The 20,819-nt window shown below is 39.7% G+C and overlaps 1 protein-coding gene across 1 annotated transcript in view; it reads left to right on the forward strand.

Moving 5' to 3' along the window:
* The window catches only part of LOC141131881 (pendrin-like), a 52,542-nt gene that overhangs the window by 14,695 nt on the left and 17,028 nt on the right, over positions 1-20,819 (forward strand). Inside the window, exons 9-14 of the mRNA XM_073619671.1 lie at positions 2,042-2,189; positions 10,216-10,329; positions 13,126-13,203; positions 13,837-13,932; positions 14,049-14,155; positions 19,252-19,321. Coding sequence (XP_073475772.1) covers positions 2,042-2,189; positions 10,216-10,329; positions 13,126-13,203; positions 13,837-13,932; positions 14,049-14,155; positions 19,252-19,321 — 613 coding nt within the window. The remainder of the gene's footprint in view (positions 1-2,041; positions 2,190-10,215; positions 10,330-13,125; positions 13,204-13,836; positions 13,933-14,048; positions 14,156-19,251; positions 19,322-20,819) is intronic.

Genomic DNA, 20,819 nt, shown 5'->3' on the forward strand with positions numbered 1-20,819 from the left:
CGGGCGAAAGTGACGTCAACGCGTTTCACAATGCTGATGCGTAGCTTTGTATCCATATAGGTATTTGAAACCTAGATTGTGTGTGCTATTTATCCACGTCCCTATGTACCAGTATATATCACAACATTTCTACTTGGTAGCCATGGACTTTTTTGTGGAACATATAGATACAACATAAGTACTACATTCTATGAAAACAATCTTTTATTTGTATCAATTAAAACATCACAAATAAAACTGGTGTCTCTTTCGGGGTTCACAAAATGTATAAATCCAAAGTTATCCACTTGTAAACTACATATCTTTATGTTCCACAAAAAAGTCCATTCCTACCAAGTAGGAATGTTGTAATATATATGGAGGGGAGAACAGTGACTATCAGTCACTGCACCGCTCCTCCACCACTAACTGGAGCATCAGGCTGGGGAGGAGGCTGGCTCAGACAGGTAGAGCCAGCTGTCACAACTATTGTCAAGATTCCTACCCAGACTGGGAGGGCTCTGCCCAGTCAGCTGACCCACTGTCAATTGATTCTAGGTCACAGGAGATCATTTGACCCTAAACAGAGGTATGGTCATAAAAGGTTTGTCCAAACTTGTCTTATAAGCACTCATTTTAAGGAATGGTTAAGTGTTCAGGTAGGGGAGGGATGAGGAGGTGCTTTAGTGTAGAGGATAAACTGTTACTTTCCAAAACATTGCCCAGCTACATTATGCACATTAGCTCACAAAGCCATAAGCATTGTATTTAAACTAAATCACTGTCAGGAATCATGAATCAGACTGAGACAGAAATGCAGTAAAAATCACACCATTTAATGTAATGGTAAAAATGGTACAGATCAGTAAACATAGTCAAAACATAGCCAGGGATTGGAAGCCAAGGCAAGTAGTCAGACAGGCCAGTAATCAGGAATCCAGAGATCAGCGTAGTCAGGGGCAGAAGAACAGGATCAGGAACCAGAAGGGACATCATCCAGGCAAAGTCTTCCACAGGAACACAGCAGAGAAACTCCAGATATGGGCTGGCTGTAGGTGGGACTGGCGAGCAGATAATGATGATCAGGTGAGCTACTGAGGAATCAATTAGTGCTGACAATTATTCGACAGCTGAGCAGCCTGAGCACAGCGAAGAGAGCTGCTAGGAGCCCAGCCCTGACAATCACAAACAAAATGCCTGAATTATCCAAATATAACAAATATGTCACTATGTGGGAATCACACTGAGCATTTAACGCAAGAGTAAGGCACTCTTTTCTTTTTGCACCTCAAACCCATTGGGCCCCAAAACTTCACTTTTTTTCATTATAAAATTTAAAATGCAAAAAAAAAAAAAAAAAAAAAAAAAAAGCACCGTTCACCTGCAGCAGTGAACAACTGTATATCTGGCCCTGGTAATTGGAAATATTCCATTCCTGTAGTGACCTGTCTAGGAAGTATATGGGACAGATTTATATAGTAGTGATTGTGACATTTATCAAACGTTCACATGTGGTTACTCATTCTCTTTAATTTATAATATTATTAGTATATATACTGTATGTGTGTATATACGCATATTACACAGACCTTTACAGAGTACAAAAAAAATTTGTTTAATCCATATGCTTAAAATAACTTGTAATATACTGTATGTCACTACAATAGTTTTAGAAGAATGAGCATAACAGGGATTTGATTTATAACATGTGAATTGAGAAAATGACTAAATTATATAATTGGATTTACAAAAAATAGAGAGCAGTTGCTTTTCTACTTCATATCAATGTAGTGAACAGCAAAATGAACATATAGTCAGAAAAACCAGAAGAGAAGCCAAAAATGCTGTTTACAAAGTCCTTTGTAAATGTTCTCCATTGGTGAGATATAAAAAGTAGTTATTAGTGTTAATATATCCATGATGAGGTAGAGAACAATAATTGTTTTTCTTTTTATTAATTTGGATAAATCAAATTATTATATATTGTACAATACAAAGCAATTTTTGGACCACACCATTTGTAGAGGTAACATTCATTCTCAATGTCTTTATTTTTTCTTAGTTTTATCCCCCCCATGACTCCAGATGTAAGCATGTTTTCTGAATTGTTCAGCTCAGCATTTTCCATTGGAATAGTGGCCTATGCTGTGGCTGTATCTGTGGGAAAGGTGTATGCCGCCAAACACAGTTATACAATCAATGGCAATCAGGTAAGCAGCTTGTTTGCTCTGCTGCATTGCACTTGCACTAGCCATATTTCATGTTTGTTCAGGAAAAAGACAAATTACAATTAATTTTAATGTAATTAGTTAAATGGATAATCTGAGTTGCAGTGTACCCTGTCATTAGCATAGTTAAATGCATGAGACAATGGGTTTTATCCAAACTAATATATGTGGATTATTACATAGTTACATAGTAGGTGAGGTTGAAAAAAGACACAAGTCCATCAAGTCCAACCCATGTGTGTGATTATATGTCAGTATTGCATTGTATAACCCTGTATGTTGTGGTCATTCAGGTGCTTATCTAATAGTTTTTTAAACTATTGATGCTCCCCGCTGAGACCACCACCTGTGGGAGGGAATTCCACATCCTTGGTGCTCTTACAGTAAAGAAACCCTCTACGCAGTTTAAGGTTAAACCTCTTTTCTTCTAATTTTAATGAGTGGCCACGTGTCTTAATAAACGCCCTTCCACGGAAACGTTTTATCCCTATTGTGGGATCACCAGTATGGTATTTGTATATTGAAATCATATCCCCTCTCAAGCGTCTCTTCTCCAGAGAGAATAAGTTCAGTGCCCGTAACCATTCTTCTTAACTAATGTCCTCAAGTCCCCTTATTAGCTCTGTTGCCCTTCTTTGTACTCTCTCCATTTCCGGCACATCCTTCCTGAGGACTGGTGCCCAGAACTGCACAGCAGAGTGCACACCAGAGTCTCGCAGAGCGAGAATATTATCGTTTTATCTCTTGAGTTAATCCCCTTTTTTAATGCATGCCAATATTCTGTTTGCTTTGTTAGCAGCAGCTTGGCATTGCATGCCATTGCTGAGCCTATCATCTACTAGGACCCCCAGGTCCTTTCGCATCCTAGATTCCCCCAGAGGTTCTCCCCCCACTGTATAGATTGCATTCATATTTTTGCCACCCAAATGCATTATGTTACATTTTTCCACATTAAACCTCATTTGCCAGGTAGTTGCCCACCCCATTAATTTGCTCAGATCTACTTGCAATGTTTTCACATCCTGCAGAGAAGTTATTGCCCTGCTTAGCTTAGTATCGTCCGCAAATACAGAGATTGAACAGTTTTTTTAATGTTTCTAAATACTATATTTAGTATTTAGCTGCTTACTTGGGAGGTTACACCACCGTTTGCAGTTTAAAAAGATATACAGAATAGCAATCTCACAAGAAGGAGAGTTAATGATATATACAGTGCCTTGAAAAAGTATTCACACCCCTTGACATTTTCCACATTTTGTCATGTTACAACCAAAAAACGTAAATGTATTTTATTGGCTTTTTTTGTGATAGACCAACACAAAATGGCACATACAGTATCTCACAAAAGTGAATACACCCCTCACATTTTTGTAAATATTTTATTATATCTTTTCATGTGACAACACTGAAGAAATGACACTTTGCTACAATGTAAAGTAGTGAGTGTACAGCTTGTATAACAGTGTAAATTTACTGTCCCCTCAAAATAGCTCAACACACAGCCATTAATGTCTAAACCACTGGCAACAAGAGTGAAAACACCCCTATGTGAAAATGTCCAAAATGGGCCCAATTAGGCATTCCCCCCCCCGGTGTCATGTGACTCGTTAGTGTTACAAGTTCTCAGGTGTGAATAGGGAGCAGGTGTGTTAAATTTGGTGTTATCGCGCTCTCACTCTCTCATACTGGTCACTGGAAGTTCAACATGGCACCTCATGGCAAAGAACTCTCTGAGGATCTGAAAAAAAGATCTGTTGCTCTATATAAAGATGGCCTAGGCAATAAGAAGATTGCCAAGACCCTGAAACTGAGCTGCAGCATGGTGGCCAAGACCATACAGTGAGTGGTTTAACAGGATAGGTTCCACTAAGAACAGGCTTCACCATGGTCGACCAAAGAAGTTGAGTGCATGTGCTCAGTGTCATATTCAGAGTATGAGTGTTGCCAGCATTGCTGCAGAGGTTAAAGAGTGGGGGGTCAGCCTGTCAGTGCTCAGACCATACGCCGCACACTACATCAAATTGGTCTGCATGCCTGTCATCCAAGAAGGAAGCCTCTTCTAAAGATGATGCACAAGAAAGCCTGCAAACAGTTTGCTGAAGACAAGCAGACTAAGGACATGTATTACTGGAACCATGTACTGTGGTCTGATGAGACTAAGATAAACTTACTTGGTTCAGATGGTGTCAAGCTTGTGTGACGGCAACCAGTTGAGGAGTAGAAAGGCAAGTGTGTCTCAGTCAAGCATGGTGGTGGAAGTGTCATGGTCTGGGACTGCATGAGTGCTGCCAGCACTGGGGAGCTACAGTTCATTGAGGAAACCATGAATGCCAACATGTAATGTGACATACTGAAGCAGAGCATGATCCTCTTCCTTTGGAGACTGGGCCGCAGGGCAGTATTCCAACATGATAACGACCCCAAACACACCTCCAAGACGACCGCTGCCTTGCTAAAGAAGCTGAGGGTAAAGGTGATGGACTGGTCAAGCATGTCTCCAGACCTAAACTCTATTTGAGCATCTGTGGGGCATCCTCAAAGTCTCTAACATCCATCAGCTCCGTGATGTTGTTATGGAAGAGTGGAAGAGGACTCCAGTGGCAACCTGTGAAGCTCTGGTGAACTCCATGCCCAAAAGGGTTAAGGCAGTGCTGGAAAATAATGGTGGCCACACAAAATATTGACACTTTGGGCCCAATTTGGAAATTTTCACTTAGGGGTGTACTCACTTTTGTTGCCAGTGGTTTAGACATTAGGTTATTTTAAGGGGACAGCAAATTTAGACTGTTATACAAGCTGTACACTCACTACTTTACATTGTAGCAAAGTATTGTTTATTCAGTGTTGTCACATGAAAAGATATAATAAAATATTTACAAAAATGTGAGGGGTGTACTTACTTTTGTGTAATACTGTAATTGTGAAATGGAAGAACAATGATAAATGGTTTTCAAAATTTTTTACAAATAAATATCTGAAAAGTGTGGTGTGAATTTGTATTCAGCCCCCCTGAGTCAATACTTTGTAGAACCACCGTTCACTGCAATTACAGCTGCAAGTCTTTTTGGGTATGTCTCTACCAGCTTTGCACATCTATCTTTAGATGTGAAATTTTTGCCCATTCTTTCTGTCAGTTTGGATGGAGAGCATCTGTGAACAGCAATTTTCAAGTCTTGCCACAAATTCTCAATTGGATTTAGGTCTGGACTTTAACTGGGCCATTCTAACACATGGATATTCTTTGATCTAAACCATTCAATTGTAGCTCTGGCTGTATGTTTAGGGTCGTTGCCCTGCTGGAAGGTGAACCTCTGCCCCAGTCTCAAGTCTTTTGCAGATTCTAACAGGTTTTCTTCTAAGATTGCCCTGTTTTTGGCTCCATCCATCTTCCCATCAACTCTGACCAGCTTCCCTGTCTCTGCTGAAGAAAAGCATCCCCACAACATGACGCTGCCACCACCATGTTTCACGGTGGGTATGGTGTGTTCAGGTTGATGTGCAATGTTAGTTTTCTGCCACACATAGCGTTTTGCTTTTAGACAGAAAAGTTACATTTTGATCTCATCTGACCAGAGCACCTTCTTCCACATGTTTGCTGTGTCCCCCACATGGCTTCTCGCAAACTGCAAATGAGTTTTCTTATGGCTTTCTTTCAACAACACCTTTCTTTTTGCCACTCTTCCAATAAGACCAGATTTGTGGAGTGCACGACTAATAGTTGTCCTGTGGACAGATTCTCCCACCTGCCCAGAGTTACCATGGGCCTTTTGGCTGCTTCTCTGATTAATGCTTTCCTTGCCCAGCCTGTCAGTTTAGGTGGACGGCCATGTCTTGGTAGGTTAACGGTTGTGCCATACTCTTTCCATTTTCAGGTGATGGATTGAACAGTGCTCCTTGAGATGTTCAACGCTTGGAATATTTTTTTATAACCTAACCCTGCTTTAAACTTCTCCACAACTTTATTCCTGACCTGTCTGGTGTGTTCCTTGGCCTTCATGATGCTGTTTGTTCACGAAGGTACTCTAACAAACCTGTGAGGGCTTCACAGAACATCTGTATTTATACTGAGATTAAATTACACACATGCAGACTTTATTTACTAATTAGGTGACTTCTGAAAGCAATTAGTTCCAGTAGATTTTAGTTATATATATATCAGAGTAAAGGGGGCTGAATACAAATGCACACTTTTCAGATATTTATTTGTAAAACACTTTGAAAACCATTTATCATTTTTCTTCCACTTTACAATTATGTGCCACTTTGTGTTGGTCTATCACATAAAATACCAATAAAATACATTTAGTTTTTGGTTGTAATATGACAAAATGTGGAAAATTTTAAGAGGTATGAATACTTTTTCATGGCACTGTAGCTAATTGTCCAAAATATATATACAAGACACTCTGCAAAATAATAATGAAAATGTTTGTAAAAGCTAAAAGAAAAAGTGTTTAAGGCCTCATGCACACTGGACGTTTTACAGCCGCTCCTAGAGGCGTCAGACGTTTTTTTTTTACAGATTCAAAATGCCTCTCCATGTTATTCAATGTGTCCATGAACACATAGGCTTTTAGAAGGTGTAAGTGGCATAGGCATTTTCAAGCTGTAAAAAAACCCCAGGGCCAGTGCGTTCTGGAGCAGCAGCATTACAGCTGTAAAAACGCTGCTAAACGCGTGTTAACGCTATATACAGTGTTAAGCCGCCTCAAGCGTTTTTAAGCTGTAGTAATTGGATTTGGGAGTATAAAAAATAAGAGGGCAGAGAAACGCTGCTTAACTCTAACGCGGCTAAAAGCTCGTTAACATCAATGCAAAATGCTTCTAGAAGCGTGTTTTTACAGCCGCTTTTTCCTGGCGTCGGTACTGGCTTTGCAGCTTGTTTTTCAAAACGCACTGTGTGCATAAGGCCTTAATGTTAAAGTGTATCCAAAGCCACTTTTATTCATTTAAAATAGTATAAGCAAGACTTTCAACTTCTGTTAGTTTTGTATTGCTGTCTGTGTTCCCTTTGGGTAAATTGACACTCTCTATTTGTCCTGTAACTGTCACTTGAGGGATAATCAAAAACTTTTGTGTGGTCACTGGAACAGGAATAAGCGGTTATTTTCAGTTGGGAACATTTGTTCTAGTAGCAACTGTCTAAAAAGGAATTGCCTTTCTTTGGAAAGATTCCATCTCACTTTCTGTTTGTGTCTCATAAAAATAACTGAAAAAAAAAAAAAAGTGACCAGGGTTTTAACCATTATCTACGCCAACCAAAATAAAAAAGGGTTTATGCTTTAATTTTTATATAGGACCAGTTCACCCGGTAACACGTACGTTAATGTGCAGTCCGGTTTTGCAGCCCATGTGTTGCTATGGCTATATTTTTTTTTTTTTTCATGGGCTGCAAAATGCAATAGAGCACTTAAAGTGGAGTTCCACCCAGAAATGGAACTTCCACTGATCCGGTCCCCCCCCCCCCCGGTGTCACATTTGGCATCTTTCAGGAGGGAGGGGGGAGCAGATACCTGTCTAATCCAGAGCGCCACAGAATCCCCGGCGAACTACGCAATGTCCGGCCCCTCCTCTGTCCCCCCCGCTGTCTTCTGAGAGACACACAGGTCCCAGAAGACAGCAGAGACCATTCAGAACGCCTAGCGCGACTCGCGCATGCGCAGTAGGAAACAGGCTGTGAAGCCGCAAGGCTTCACTTCCTCATTGCCTTACTGATGAAGATGCCGGCACCTCCACCCAGAGCCGATGGATGGGTCAGCTTCGGGTAAGGACATCGCGGGCGCCCTGGACAGGTAAGTGTCCTTATTTTAAAAGTCAGCAGCTGCAGTATTTGTAGACTTTTTTTATGCAGGCGGAACTCCGCTTTAAAAAGAAGTGCAAGCACTACTTTTTCAGAACGCAGTGCACCAAACTGCATAGTACTGTGGTACTATGTGATTTGGTGCCCACAAACATGCTGCATTTGTGAGGGGCATTTGGGGTGCCATGAACAATTCATTGGCAACTGCACACTCTCATAAGGGCTGGATTTTCACCTGCGGTATGGGAAATGCACACAAAATATGCCTTCCTCTGCATCGCATTTTCATGTAAACTGCTCTTATTGTTGCTATTGATGTAAATGCACTGTACAATAAATAGTATAGCCTGTATAGCTGTTTACACTTTGTAAAGCTAAATAAAAAAAAAAAAAAAAAAAAAAAACCTTTTGTGTCTACAACTATTTATAAACTATATTAAAAAGGATGTTTATATATTTGTGAACGTGAGAGCACATCTGTGTACTGGTTGTATACACCACAGATGATGTCCCCCTGGAGTAAAAAACAAAACAAAACAAAAACACCTGTGCTTGCAAAACTCACCTTCAAACCAGAGCAGACCCCTGCAGTACCCGTTCTCAGCCACAAGATGCCCTTGGTCTTCCAGACTGAATGACATCTTGCGATATTCTCTAAAAACAATCTACCACGATGGTACTGCTGCCAGATAGAAGGCAATAGCCAATCTGGCCACCATGTTAATTGAAGGTGGACAGTCAGGGGCAGTAAAACTGCGGATCAACTGTCTTTTTTTACCACTGCCCAGGTACAAATGTAAATGAACCCGAAGAGTGCAGAGCATCTAGATTCTGCCCCCTGGCAATAGTGACCTGTACTGAGCGTATTGATGCCGAAAGCCGCTGTCATCATGTTAGCATCACTCTTTGCATCATCTTTGCATCATCCAGGACCAGCCACCGCTAGAAGAAGAGTGAGAAGGACCCATTATGTCATGTGACCAACATTACTAAAAAGTGCTTAAAAAATAAAAAAACTGATAACATATTACTGGGGTCCTCAAGAAAGGGAGTTTTCTGGAAGGAAGGAAATCATGAGGCTCAGAATTAGGCTTTAAAAAGCCAGTATACTCAAAAAATGTAAACATGTACATTAAAATGTACACTAAATTACCAAAAGTATTGGGACACCTGCCTTTACACGCACCTGAACTTTAATGCCATCCCAGTCTTAGTCTGTAGGGTTCAATATTGAGTTGGCCCACTCTTTGCAGCTATAACAGCTTCACCTCTTCTGGGAAGGCTGTCCACAAAGTTTAGGAGTGTGTCTATGAGAATGTTTGACCATTCTTCCAGAAGCGCATTTGTGAGGTCAGGCACTGATATGGATGAGAAAGCCTGGCTTGCAGTCTCCATTCTAATTCATCCCACAGGTGTTCTATCGGGTTGAGATCAGGACTCTGTTTGGCCAGTCAAGTTCCTTGACCCCAAACTTACTCATCCATGTCTTTATGGACCTTGCTTTGTGCACTGGTCCAAATCATTTGGTGGAGGGGGGATTATGATGTGGAGTTGTTTTTCAGGGGTTGGGCTTGGCCCCTTAGTTCCAGCTAAGGGAACTCTTAAGGCATCAGCATACCAAGACATTTTGGACAATTTCGTGCTCCAAACTTTGTGGGAACAGTTTGGGGATGGCCCCTTCCTGTTCCAACATGACTGCACACCAGTGCACAAAGCAAGGTGCATAAAGACATGGATGAGCGAGTTTGGAAGAACTTGACTGGCCTGCACAGAGTACTGACCTGAACCCAATATAGAACACCTTTGGGATGAATTAGAGAGGAGACTGTGAGCCAGGGCTTCTCTTCCACATCAGTGCCTGACCTCACAAATGCACTTCTGGAAGAATGGTCAAACATTCCCATAGACACACTCCTAAACCTTGTGGACAGCCTTCCCAGAAGAGTTGAAGCTGTTATAGCTGCAAAGAGTGGGCCAACTCTGTATTGAACCCTACGGACTAAGACTGGGATATCAATAAAGTTCATGTGCGTGTAAAGGCAGGTGTCCCAATACTTTTGGTAATATAGGGGAAATATCCAACTATTACCGGCATTAGCCACCAGTAAAGGAAAACAGGTTAAGTAACAAATTAATAGTATCTTAATGTTTCCTTGTCTTACAGCAATAACTTATGAAAACAGTTATACTGTTTCTTTTTGCTTACAGGAGTTCATTGCATTTGGCATTAGCAACCTATTCAGTGGGGCTTTCTCTTGCTTTGTTGCCACTACTGCCTTGTCACGTACAGCTGTCCAAGAAAGTACAGGTGGAAGAACTCAGGTGAGTGACAAACATACTGTATATCAAAGTTGTGCACAAAGGACAACTGCTGGCACACACAGAAGATGTTCAGTTTCATAATATGAATTTCGCTGTTTAGACATTTAAAAGCAAACAGAAAGAAGCAGTGCAACAAGCTTATAGTGCAATAGTTTAAACCAAATTTTAATAAAAAGTTAAAAAAAAAAACACTCATAAACATTGGAGTAAAGGATGGCAAAACCTCAGGGAATAGTGCGATGTCCCATGGAGAGGTCTCCAGTTCTGATGAAGGAGCCATCAGGATGATGAAGTGGAGGTCTTCACTGAAACGCGCTCCTGCCTCGCTGTGACGTTATAATTTGGGACGGCATCCTGATAAGTGGATTCTGACCGGTGTTTTCCTTTTAATCCTGGAGCGGCTTCTTCCATCTGAGGCTCCCTGAGAACTGTGGCCAGGGCTGAAGATCCCTCGCTAGAGAACCTATTTCTAGTCCCTGCAGTTTTGTTGTCCTTTACTCGAATGTTTGTTTCTTTTAAGGACTTTTAATAATTGTTGTCTTTGTATTTGCTTTTACGTGTCCACTCTGGAACCCCACTCCTCTTCATGGAAGCTGGCTGCACGAGGCTGATATTAGGTTCAGCTTACTGCTGTGAAGTTGTCTGGACTACATCTGAGCCTTTTAACCACTTCAGTCCCAGAAGATTTACCCCCCTTTAGGACCAGGCCATTTTTTGAGATATGGCACTGCAGTACTTTAACTGACAATTGCGCGGTCGTGCTACGCTGTACACAAACAAACTTGATGTTCTTTGTTCTCCACAAATAGAGCTTTCTTTTGGTGGTATTTGATCACCTCTGCGGTTTTTATTGTTTGCGCTATAAACAAAAAAAGACCGTCAATTTTGAAAAATAAACATTTTTTTACTTTCTGCTGTAAAACATATCCAATAAAAAAATGTAAAAAATTAAATTTCTTTATCAGTTCCAGCCAATATGCATTCTGCTACATATTTTTGGCCAAAAAAATCTCAATAAGCGTATATTGATTGGTTTGCACCAAAGCTATATCATCTTCAAACTAGGGGATATTTTTATGGATTTTTTTTTTGTATTACTAGTAATGGTGGCGATCATCAATTTTTAGTGGGACTGCGACACCTAACTGACACTTTTTGGGGAATAAAAAATATGTACTGTCACTGTAGTAATGACACTGACTGGGAAGTGGTTAACATCAGGGGTGATCAAAGGGTTAATTAACTGTGTTCCCTGGGAGTGCTTTCTAATTGTGGGTGAATGCTGTGACTGGGGGAACACAGAGATCCATGTTTCTGATTAGCAGAAACACAAGATCTTCATCTTCCTCCCTCACAGAACGGTGGTCTGCCTTGTTTACATAGGCAGACCACCGTTCTGCCTCTCCTGTGAATGATTGCTGGGTGCCGGCGGCCATCGCAGGCCGCCGGACCCGCTGATTGGCTCCTACTGTGTCCAATCACAGCGAGAGTGGTTTGCCAGTGGTGCGCACACGCGCCCCAGACCCACTGCACGAAATCACATACCTGTATGTAATTTCGCGCATTAGGGACGCCCTGCTGCAGTATATCTGTGTGGGGCCGTCCTTAAGTGGTTCATGTAGTAAATGCATGATTTGCTACACTGGTATATCATCTTGATATAAAATACTTTTTTTCAACTGTTTCTGTTGTATTTTTTTTTTTTTTTTAATCTTTGCTTACCTTCCTAATTCTGTCTGGACCTCTGTTTTTTTTTTCTTTATTTTCACACCTTAGACTTTGTCTGTAAAATACTAAATGGCTTAAATGTTTGTATTTCTAGCATTTAAAATCTGAAAATATGTCTAAATAATTCTTATCATGCTTTCTACTTTTATTATGCTGGCTGCATACTTTCGTGTTGTTACAATATGTGGTAATTTTATATGTGTGCTAATCCTTCTTCACTTATCAAAAATATGTCCACACCACCTCACTAATAATCATAAAACCAAAAAAATCTTATGTGCACATGTGATAAACACTCAGTCACCACATATGTACAAACCCTAAAAACAGCAGAAAGCAGCTGACACGAAAATGCATACATCCACCTATGCAAAATGCAAATTTAAAAAAAAGCAAACTCTATAAAGTGCAGCGCTATCCCTCAAAGACATAACTAATAAATATGTATATAAACGAATCAGTGCATAAATTATATTTGATACATAATAGATAACACTTATGAAAATCTAAAAATCTCATAAAAATCAGTAAATAATTAAAAATATTAGAATTGAGTGAAAATATATCGCAATATAAATCAATCACATTAAGTCCATATTTCATTAAAGTCCATCAAACAAATATTTTTTCCAACTTCCAGTGAATGTGCAATCCCACACACCATAGGTTCTTCACTTATCCAGCTCAGTGCCCTTTACCCCACCTTTGGGTGTCCTGTCCTCTCACCTGCTTAGGTAGACCTCCCTGGTTAATGGAGGTCAGCATATGCTTTTGCAGTATTATAGTGACACTGCTTCACCAGCTGAACAGTCACGATCCTCAGCGCCCCAGCATAGTATCAATCATATAAGAAGCCAGAGGAAGATACCATAGTGCAGATCGCTTATATCAAATTTTATTGAAATACAAAATAAACTCACATTTAAGAAGTGAACAAACAGCATATCTCAGCAGGCTGCATACTTTCCAAGTGTTGTTACTAAGTTACAAATATGTGCTAATTAATAGTCAACGTAATTGTGCTTATGATGGTATCAATAAATCAAATAAAAAATCTGTATTTTCCAGATTGCTGGTTTAATTTCAGCCTTCATTGTGCTGATCGCAATAGTGGCACTGGGCAGACTCCTCGAACCTTTACAGAAGGTATGTATTTTAGTAACTAGCTTGCCAATGCATTTTTTTTATTATGGACTCTTATTATTATTATTATTATTATATATCCATACCTGTATGAAGCAGATAAACACAGGCTCTAAAATAAACACATTATTTTTAAATAATTTCTACCATAAAATTATATTTTTTTCTTTTTAAATGTAAAGGTGTTGTATACATGGCCTTACTTGAACTTTAAAATGTATTATTTAAAAACTAGACTTTCTTTTCAATGTTGCATGATATACATTTTGAAGATATATTTTGCCACCTTGCACTTTTGCTTTGCGGTTAATGTTTCAGAATATACAATAAAGTAACATCTGGGAAATTATGGCTTATTAAGCCTATTCATGTAAGTCATTAACCACCTTCCTGTGTTCTCATTTATCCATCCTAATGGTGGTGGTAATGGAAGAAAGAAAGGTAAAGGATAAACATTTCCTGGTTACTATCTTTATTTTTACTCTAGAGAAGAAAATGTCTACTTTTCCATATAACATGATAGTTATGTATTACTACAAGGTAGCACTTTGTGAGGAAATGGTGCAAAGCTTATACACTATCTTATTCTATATGAAGATCATGAAAATTTTATTATTCTGGTTGTTTTCTTCACAGTCAGTACTGGCTGCTATTGTTATTGCAAATCTTAAGGGAATGTTCTGGCAAGTGTTTGATGTTCCGCCATTATGGAGACAGAATAAATGGGACGCAGTGAGTACTCAATGCTGCTTTATTTCTAGAAAGATTCAAAAGAATCCTAAATGGTAAAATATGCACCTCCATACCTATAAAGTTGTTAAAAGTTATATTTGTATATGTTATTCCAGGTCATTTGGGTATTCGCCTGCATTGCTTCCATCATATTAGGACTTGATCTAGGACTGTTGGCTGCAGTAATTTTTGGACTACTGACCATAGTCCTTCGTGTTCAGTTGTAAGTACATCTACATACCTCTGCCATAAAAATCATATGCAGCATACCAATTGTCATTGGCTAAATTGGGAACTAAAGGAGAATACTGCATTTTTAACCACTGTCACTAAAACCTATTAGTAAAAAAAAATTCCTTCTGGCCCCCAAGTTGAACTGACTGTCTCGTTAATTCAACCAGAAACTATGAAAGACTTTGGTCAGAGTTAATAAGCTTGTATTTTATATAATACAATTCAGAAATAGCCCATGGGCTGCAAGTGGGCTTGTTAATGGCTGTGAACCAAGCCATTCTCAGACACTGACACTATGTACAGAGCAGACCTAAGCAGCTATGTACCATGTGACCACTGTGATGACCAATCACAGATATAAACAGTGAACTGTTTACATCCAAAAGCCCTTCCCTTCCTATTAATAACAGATAAGAGAGAGGAAGGAGAAACTAAAATATCATGTCTCATTCACTAGATCAGCAGCTGCAGCAGCAATAGAGGATGGCTTTTTTAAACCAATTAATCTCCAGTATATCTCAGCTCCATGAAGCCTCTGTTTTGTATATTTATTAATCACTTAAAGGAAAAAAATATTAGATCCTATGCAGATTTTGTAAGTTTGCCCATGTACAAAGAAATGAAGGGTCTATCATTTTTATCATACGTGTATTTTAAATGATAGAGATATTCTATCAACCAAAAATCCATGATACAAATGTTATAAATTGAGTTGCAGTTCAGTGAGTAAAATAAGTATTTGATCCCCAAGCAAAACATGACTTAGTACTTGGTGGAGAAACCCTTGTTGGCAAGCACAGAGGTTTCTTGTAGTTGGTTACCAAGTTTGCACATCTCAGGAAGGATTTTGGTCCACTTTCCTTTACAGATCTTCTCTAAATCCTTAAAGTTTCTTGCCTGTTGCTTGGAAACTCGAAGTTTCAGCTCTCTTTATAAATTTTCTATAGGATTAAGGTCTGGAGACCGGCTAGGCCACTCTATGACCTTCTTGAGCTACCTCTTGAGCCACTCCTTTGTTGCCTTGGTGGTATGTTTTGGGTCATTGTCATGCTGGAAGACCCATCCATGACCCATCGTCAGTGTTCTGGTTGAGGGAAGAAGGTTCTCATCGAAGATTTTACAATATATGGCCCAGTCCATTGGCCTCTCAATGCGACAAAGTCAGCCTGTACCTTTAGCAGAGAAACAGCCCCAAAGCATAATGTTTCCACCTCTGCGCTTGCCTGTAGAGATATACAACAAGTAACACCAGCGCTAAAACATGGCCATCTGTGGATGGGGAGTAAAGGGCATGGTTAATGACATGGGATCTGAACCCAGTGCAGCTGGACGGCAGCCATCGTTGGAGGGTATGGATAAACAGTGTACAACAAAACAAACGGACCAGCGCTCAATGGGTTGAAGAGTAAACACAGTCTCACAGCAGACAGTTGAACATGATTACTCCTAGTTTATTCAGTAATGCATGTAAAAGAACAATCCTGTTGTCAGACAGGAAGGGATATGAGGTAGGTAAAAAAGAAATCAACAGCTTACAGTTTTACAGAAGATTCATAGAGCAACAAGGAGCTGACAGCATTTGGGATTACAAAAAACCTCCTGCAGCATGGGGGGGGCGCCAATACCCCTGCTGCACTGCGACCAAATGTGCAACACGCTCACCAGCATGTGGGGAAGGGCTGGACGTGCTGGAGGAGAAAGCGAAGATGATTGACAGCGGGAAGGTGGAGACCGGAACTGTAAGCTGCACGTGGCTGGGGCGCCAAGTCCACTGGTGTACTGACAGGTGGAAGGGAGATAGCTGCAGTGTGGATGGCGCTATAGGTTCACAGCATCTAAAGCCCAATGGATGTTAATTTCCAGCTGCGTGGGAGTGTCCCAAAACGATGTAGACCTCAGGGAGATGGAAAACCAGGGCTGGATGGGCCGATATGGATGTCAGTCACTGTTGCTGGGGTTCTAGGGGTGCTGGTCAATGGAGCACCTCATGGACCTGGGTGACCTGTTAGCTGTGGTGGTTGCCTTGACAACGCGTTTCGCATATCTGTGCTTTTTCAAAGTCCTTTAGATGCTGTGAACTGAAAGCGTCATCCACACTGCAGCAACGCGGCTCTCTCCCTTCCATCCGTCAGTACGCCAGTGGACTTGGCATCCCAGCCACGTGCAGCTTACAGTTCGGGTCTCCACCTTCTCGCTGTCAATCATCTTCGCTTTCTCCTCCAGTACGTCCAGCCCTTCCCCACATGCTGGTGAGCGTGTTCCACATTCGGTCGCAGTGCAGCAGGTGTATTGGCGCCCCCCCCCATGCTGCAGGAGGTTTTTTGTAAACCCCAATGCCATCAGCTCCTTGTTGCTCCATGGATCTTCTGTGAAACTGTAAGCTGTTGATTTCTTTTTTACCTACCTCATATCCCTTCCTGTCTGACAACGGGATTGTTCTTTTACATGCATTACTGAATAAACTAGGACTAATCATGTTCAACTGTCTGCTGTGAGACTCTGTTTGCTCTTCAACCCATTGAGCGCTGGTCCATTTGTTTTGTTGTGACTGTAGGGATGGTGTTCTTAGGGTCATAGTCAGCATTTTTCTTCTTCCAAACACAGCGAGTCGAGTTAATGTGAAAGAGCTAAATTTTGGTCTCATTTGAACACAGCTCTTTCTCCCAATCTTTTTCTGAATAATTTAGATGTTCATTGGCAAACTTCAGGCAGGCCTGTACATGTGTCTTCTTGAGGAGGGGGACCTTTTGGGCGCTGCAGGACTTCAATCCATGGCGGCGTATTGTGTTACCAATGGTTTGTTTGCTGACTGTGGTCCCAATTGCCATGAGATAATTCACAAGCTCCCCCTGTGTAGTTCTGGGATGATTCCTCACTTTTGACCTCATGATCATCCTTACTCCATGAGGCGTAATCTTGCATGGAGCTCCAGACCGAGGATGATTGATGGTTATTTATGTAATTATTCCATTTGTGAATAATTACTCCAACAGTTGTCTCCTTCTCACCAAGCTTCTTGCTGATGGTCTTGTAGCCCATTCCAGCCTTGTACAGGTTCACAATCTTGTCCCTGATGTCCTTTGACAGCTCTTTGGTCTTGCCCATGATGGTGAGGTTTGAATGGAAGAAAGAGATTCTGTGAACAGGTGTCTTTTTTACACATACGACTTGTCGTTAGGAGCACCTTCTTAAATTGACAGGACTAATTTGTGTACCACATGAGCATATACTGTAGCCAGTCTGTGGGAGCCAGAATTATTGATATTTTGTCACTATCATATAAAATACACCTTTGATAAAAATTGTAGATCCTTCATTTCTTTGTAAGTGGGCGAACTTACAAAATTTGCAGGGGATCAAATAATTATTTTCCCCACTCTATACCCACTGAAGTGACAAGGCTCAGGTGATACACAGAGACGAAACATATCCTCCTACATAAGAAGCAAAATGATACCCCAGCTCCACTGCCAATATGATGATCTATGAACTGTGATACGGTGCTCTAGCCAGGACGTTCAGGCCCCAAAATGCAGTACTTGAATCAGAAAAGGGCTGGCGACTCGGATGCTCCTTTATTGGGTTACATGGGTGCAGGCTACGCTGACGCGTTTCGGCTAAGAAGCCTTCATCAAAGCATGCTACCCGTGTACCCATGTAACCCAATAAAGGACTTTTATTTAAGAGCATCCGGGTCGCCAGCCCTTTTCTGATTCAAATATCCTCCTACATAAGTTGTACCTTTATATCTGCAGCCCTCACTTCTTTATAGCCTTCTAAAGCACACAGATCAAAGGCTTTTTCTCAGCTCCAACATGCAGCAGATCGAATGTCACACACTGCACAGCATAAAGAGGCTAGCTGAGTGTAATCTGAGACCTGAGTGGAGGGAAAGGACACACCTCTCTACACAGTCTCATAGAGAAACATGCACAGCTAAGGCTGTCAATCACCTTCTGTGTGCTGGAGGTGGGTGGGGCCATCTCCCCAGATTCTGTGGTGTCGGGATAACTTGTCAAAAGTGACTCATGCAGATAGCAGAGGGACGCTCTATTCATTTTTTATTTCATAGGTATACAACCACTTCAACCTCCCTTATCCTGCACATTTGAACCCTAATCCATCAATCCCTATCTTCCCACCATTTGTGACATATTCTTTAACCCCTTTACCTCCTTCTCCCTCTATATATAACCGGTACAATAAATGTATCGGGTGCAGCATTACCAAGCTCCATGTTGTAACTCCCTCAATATTAGCATTTTAATCAATTTAAAAAAAGTTGTGGCAAAAAATGAGATCACCTTGTATTTTTGTTCATTTTCCAAAAAGTATGGGAAAAAAATGAGATCACATTGTCTACTTTCCAAAAAAGTCTAGTTGGTACTTTCCTGGCATGTTATGTATAATATTTTTTAACAAAAATTAGAAAGGGAAACAGGTTGTATTGAAGGTTTTTAGTCCTTTTTCCTTTCTACATTAAAAAAAAACAAAAAAAAAAAAACAGTTCCATCTGCCTAAAAAACATGACATAAAATTAATTGGGTACAGTTTTGCACATTAGAGTAATTGTCAGTCAAACTATCAAAGCACTGAAAACCGAAACCTGGTCTGGTAAGGAAGGATTATATACAGGCTGTTACTAAATAGGTTTACATTTGTAGGCTGAAAGTGATACATAAGATATAATAATATTTAATGTTCTATATAGTATTAACACTTTATGTTATCTGTAATGAATCTGCCACTTACAGATTACGAAACAGATTACGAAACTTGAACAAGTGCATGATTTTAAAGCATGAGATTCCAGATTTCTCAGATCAAATATTCCCTTTTTACTCTCCTTTTAGTGAAGTGTCATAGAAATGACTAGAGCAATATGTACAGTAAATACTTAGCAAAATCTGTAAAATGGTGCATAGTGGTGCTTTCCAATAGTGTCTTTACTCAAACATACTGATACAACATTTAAATAAAAGGTACTGCGTTTTTATACTCTAGATTCTAAGTATAAATGTTGAATATTCCAGATATTCAAGATATCTCAAAGTATGCCAATTGATATGTAAAATTTTTTTCCAGCCCATCTTGTGGTGCTCTTGGAAATGTCCCTGGAACAGACCTATATAAGGAGGTCAAAAAGTACAAGACTGTAAGTAGAAAACACAGACTTTTTTTTTGCCGTTTTTGTAGTGTAGATTTAGAATATTACATTATGACCCCGGTAGCTGAAACCTGTACTAGTAATTGATGAGACACACAACTTCCGTTTCCTTAGATTGGATGTAGCAAAGAAAGTATGTAACAACACAGCATGAATTACTAAGTAAAAAATATATTTAACCCAAAAACCAAACAACTAAAATATACCTAAACCCAAGCACAAAAATGTAATACAATGCGTCTTATTAGTTCCTAGATGTGATGACTGCATATGTTTTATTTTACCTTCAATTTACATCTGATGATTCTACACACTTCATGTCCTTGGGGGACTAAACTCACTCACTGCACTGTATCTATAGAGGAATATTTGAACTACTAACATCCCCCCAATCTCCATTGTAAAGAGAGTCATTGCTTTGTAGATCAAAGTAAATAGCTGAAAAAGCTATCTTCGCTATAGCCCAAAGGAAGTTTTAAGGACACAAAATTTCTGACAGAAACAGTTTTTTAGTAATTGCATTAAATGAAAATAAAATATTAATAAAACAAAAGCAGACACCACATCACCACATCTATATTGCAATATATATATACAGTGGGGATAGAAAGTATTCAGGCCCCCTTAAATTTTTCACTCTTTGTTATATTGCAGCCATTTGCTAAAATCATTTAAGTTCATTTTTTTCCTCATTATTGTACACACATCACCCCATATTGACAGAAAAACACAGAATTGTTGACATTTTTGCAGATGTATTAAAAAAGAAAAACTGAAATATCACATGGTCCTAAGTATTCAGACCCTTTGCTCAGTATTTAGTAGAAGCCCCCTTTTGATCTAATACAGCCATGAGTCTTTTTGGGAAAGATGCAACACGTTTTTCACACCTGGATCTGGGGATCCTCTGCCATTCCTCCTTACAGATCCCCTCCAGTTCTGTCAGGTTGGATGGTAAACGTTGGTGGACAGCCATTTTTAGGTCTCTCCAGAGATGCTCAATTGGGTTTTGGGCTCAGGCTGGGCCATTCAAGAACAGTCACGGAGTTGTTGTGAAGCCACTCCTTTGTTATTTAAGCTGTGTGCTTAGGGTCATTGTCTTGTTGGAAGGTAAACCTTCAGCCCAGTCTGAGGTCCTGAGCACTCTGGAGAAGGTTCTGAATACTTTCCGTCCCCACTCTATGTATATATATATATATATATATATATATATATATATATATATATATATATATATATATATATATATATATATATATATATTATATATATATATATATATATATATATATATATATATATATATATATATATTATATATATATATATATATATATATATATATATATATATATATGTAAATAAATATATATGTATGTATATAAGTAAATATATATGTATGTATGTATATATATACATACATACATATCTATTATCCTTTGCTTAGATATACTTTAAGTGAGGTTTCCACTATTGCTCTCCATTG

The sequence above is a fragment of the Aquarana catesbeiana genome, linkage group LG03 (genome assembly GCF_042186555.1).
Source record: "Aquarana catesbeiana isolate 2022-GZ linkage group LG03, ASM4218655v1, whole genome shotgun sequence".
Taxonomy (NCBI): domain Eukaryota; kingdom Metazoa; phylum Chordata; class Amphibia; order Anura; family Ranidae; genus Aquarana; species Aquarana catesbeiana.